A 2,827-nucleotide genomic window follows, 5' to 3' on the forward strand; every position below is an offset into this window, starting at 1 on the left:
TGTTTCCACTTCAAATGAATTTACAGGACAACACCAGTTTCGAGATATCATTTATCAAAGTGTGGTACGAAATACATGGACGTTCCAGTTACTTTTGTGCACCGATGCATACAGTAGCGTATCGTTAAAAAACGTTTACGGAACAACAAAGAATGTTTTACGGCGTGCTCAATGGCGCATATCTCCAAATTGGCGTCATTCTGAATATTAATTCCAAGTGGATGCACCTACAGTCTCATCGGCTACAATTCGTAAATTGCCATGTGTGCCGTAATATAATTAATTCACAAGGTAATTAGTTTATCTTGTGAATTACAGCACGGCACCCAGCCTGTGGACAGCATGTCTAAGCCGCTGCTGCTGCTTTTGCAGGTCCTGCCGTGTTTTTCCGCTCTGGCTTCATCAAGCGATACCGACCGGACGCCACACTTGCCACATCATCTCGCCGACAGAATCACTGCCTACGCATTGGTGGATCACCTGCCTCGTGGAGTGACGTCATCGGCACCAACAGTATTAAAGGACCATCGAGACACGGGCCACTTCAGAGGGCACGGCACCCAGCCTGTGGACAGCATGTCTAAGCCGCCGCTGCTGCTTTTGCAGGTCCTGCCGTGTTTTTCCGCTCTGGCTTCATCAAGCGATACCGACCGGACGCCACACTTGCCACATCATCTCGCCGACAGAATCACTGCCTACGCATTGGTGGATCACCTGCCTCGTGGAGTGACGTCATCGGCACCAACAGTATTAAAGGACCATCGAGACACGGGCCACTTCAGAGGGCACGGCACCCAGCCTGTGGACAGCATGTCTAAGCCGCCGCTGCTGCTTTTGCAGGTTCGTTTTCAATATGAAGTTCCATGTTTCCGTAGCGACAACCGTTTTCTGTTAGTTCTGCCGTGCCCTCGTAGATTTTGTCAGACTGTTGTCGATTGTTGGTCGATGTTGCTATTGCTTATAATGTCGGGTGATATTGAAGAAAACCCTGGGCCAACAACCGCCCAGCTATTGCAGATGATACTAGATAACCAGACTGCGGCTGATAGTGGTTTGAATGACATCAAGGTTCAAATTTGCGAACTGAATGCAAAGATAAACCAACTATCCAGTGCACTAGATGGTATCCAGGAAATAAAAACCAGAATAGATTCTCCTGAGGATACCGTGCGGTTACAAGCCAAGAAACTGGTCGAATACGAAAACAGGAGCAGACGCAACAATATTCTCATTTTTGGTGTCGAGGAAAGTGCCTCTGAAACAGACAGTGATTTGAAAAAAGTAGTCATGGAAGAGGTATTTCAGGACAAATTGGGCATCGAGGTAAAGACGATAGAAAGAATGCATCGCCTAGGCAGGATTAAAGACGGAAAAAGGAGGCCGGTTATCATGCGATTCTATGACTATAAGGAAAAGGAGCACGTGATGAAAAACTGCTACAAATTGAAGGGATCCGCCTACTCAGTCAGTAATGACTATGCACCAGAAACGGTGGAAATTCGACAGAAGTTATGGGAAAGTGCCGCTTCGGAAAGAGTTAATGGGGTGAAGGTTTCACTGATCCATGAAAAACTGAAAATAAAAGACAAATGGTACATTTGGGACGAAGCACGAGGACAGCGTCGGGAGATAGTGCAAAGCAGGGACCAAGCTGCCCGAAAATTGCACTGCTTCTCTGCAGCTACTGCTTCGGAGGGCGCTTCTAATTCTAAACAGCACGCATAGCTACGTCTTCTTTTGTTGAATGCACGGAGTATTGCAAATAAGACCACAGAACTTGAATCCATATTACTCTCTCATAATCCACACGTAGTTATTATTACAGAGACGTGGTTGAATAGTTTAGTTCCCAATGACTGTGTTGTTCCTCCAGGGTATAAAATATTCCGATGGGATAGGGGCTCAAGAGGTGGGGGCGTAGCTGTAGCTGTGAAATCATCAGTTAGGGCAGAAAGAATAGACTGTAGTCTTTCAGAAGCAGTGTGGTGCAAAATCTTATTAAATGGTGTTGCGTTCGTAGTGGGAGGCATATACAGGGCCCCTGCTACCACGCCTGAGTTCCTCGACGAATTAAACGCTTTTTTGTGCACCCAGTTGAATAATAATACAAGGCTAATAATGACTGGAGATTTTAATTTACCCCACATAAACTGGAAAACTCTCTCGCCTGGACATACGGAAGTTTCGAGTGCTGAAAAACTACTGGAAATTATGATCTATCATAACTTACGGCAAATTGTTGAAGAAAATACACGAGAAACTTTATATTCTAAGTCATTGTTAGACCTTGTGTTCCTATCTTGCAAAATAGCTGCTAATAGTGTGTCAGTCGAACCAGGAATATCGGACCACAAAATGATATCTGTCGATATACCAATCGATATACCCAGTCGCCGGCGGTTACCTGCTTTTAAACTTATAAAAGACTACGCGCGGGCAGACGATACAACAATAGTAGATAACTTAAGTCTATCATTTAGTGAATTTGAACTTGCGTCATCTAGTGAATCTGTAGAAGAATTGTGGCAACGTTTCAAGGGAATTGTCAAGCATTGCGTAGATAAATTTATTCCTACCCGCATGAAAAAAACAAAGCAGCATAGCCAATGGATAACTCGGGAAATAATACACTTAAAACGCAGAATAAAACGATTGCACAAAAATAAACAAAACCCAGCCCAGGTGTCCAATTTGCGTGCTCAACTAAAATTAGCGTTACGGGAATCTAAGGAAAAGTACTTTAACATAACGCTTCCTGGGTTCCTAAGATCTTCGCCACAAAAGTTTTGGATGCACTTAAGGGATAAAAAAGAAGAGATACACCAGA

General features: G+C 44.3%; 1 protein-coding gene across 1 annotated transcript; it reads left to right on the top strand.

The window, feature by feature from the left end:
* The first annotated feature begins 326 nt into the window (after positions 1-326).
* On the top strand, positions 327-2,429 carry LOC139052291 (uncharacterized). Its single transcript, XM_070529374.1, has one exon. The coding sequence runs from the start codon at positions 343-345 to the stop codon at positions 1,723-1,725; it is 1,383 nt and encodes a 460-aa protein (XP_070385475.1). The 5' UTR covers positions 327-342; the 3' UTR covers positions 1,726-2,429.
* The last annotated feature ends 398 nt before the right edge of the window (positions 2,430-2,827 follow it).

Source organism: Dermacentor albipictus, unplaced genomic scaffold (assembly GCF_038994185.2).
Source record: "Dermacentor albipictus isolate Rhodes 1998 colony unplaced genomic scaffold, USDA_Dalb.pri_finalv2 scaffold_21, whole genome shotgun sequence".
Lineage (NCBI taxonomy): Eukaryota > Metazoa > Arthropoda > Arachnida > Ixodida > Ixodidae > Dermacentor > Dermacentor albipictus.

Coding starts and splice junctions, on each gene's coding strand:
- LOC139052291 (XM_070529374.1), top strand. CDS start 343: ATGTCTAAGCCGCTGCTGCTGCTTTTGCAGGTCCTGCCGTGTTTTTCC.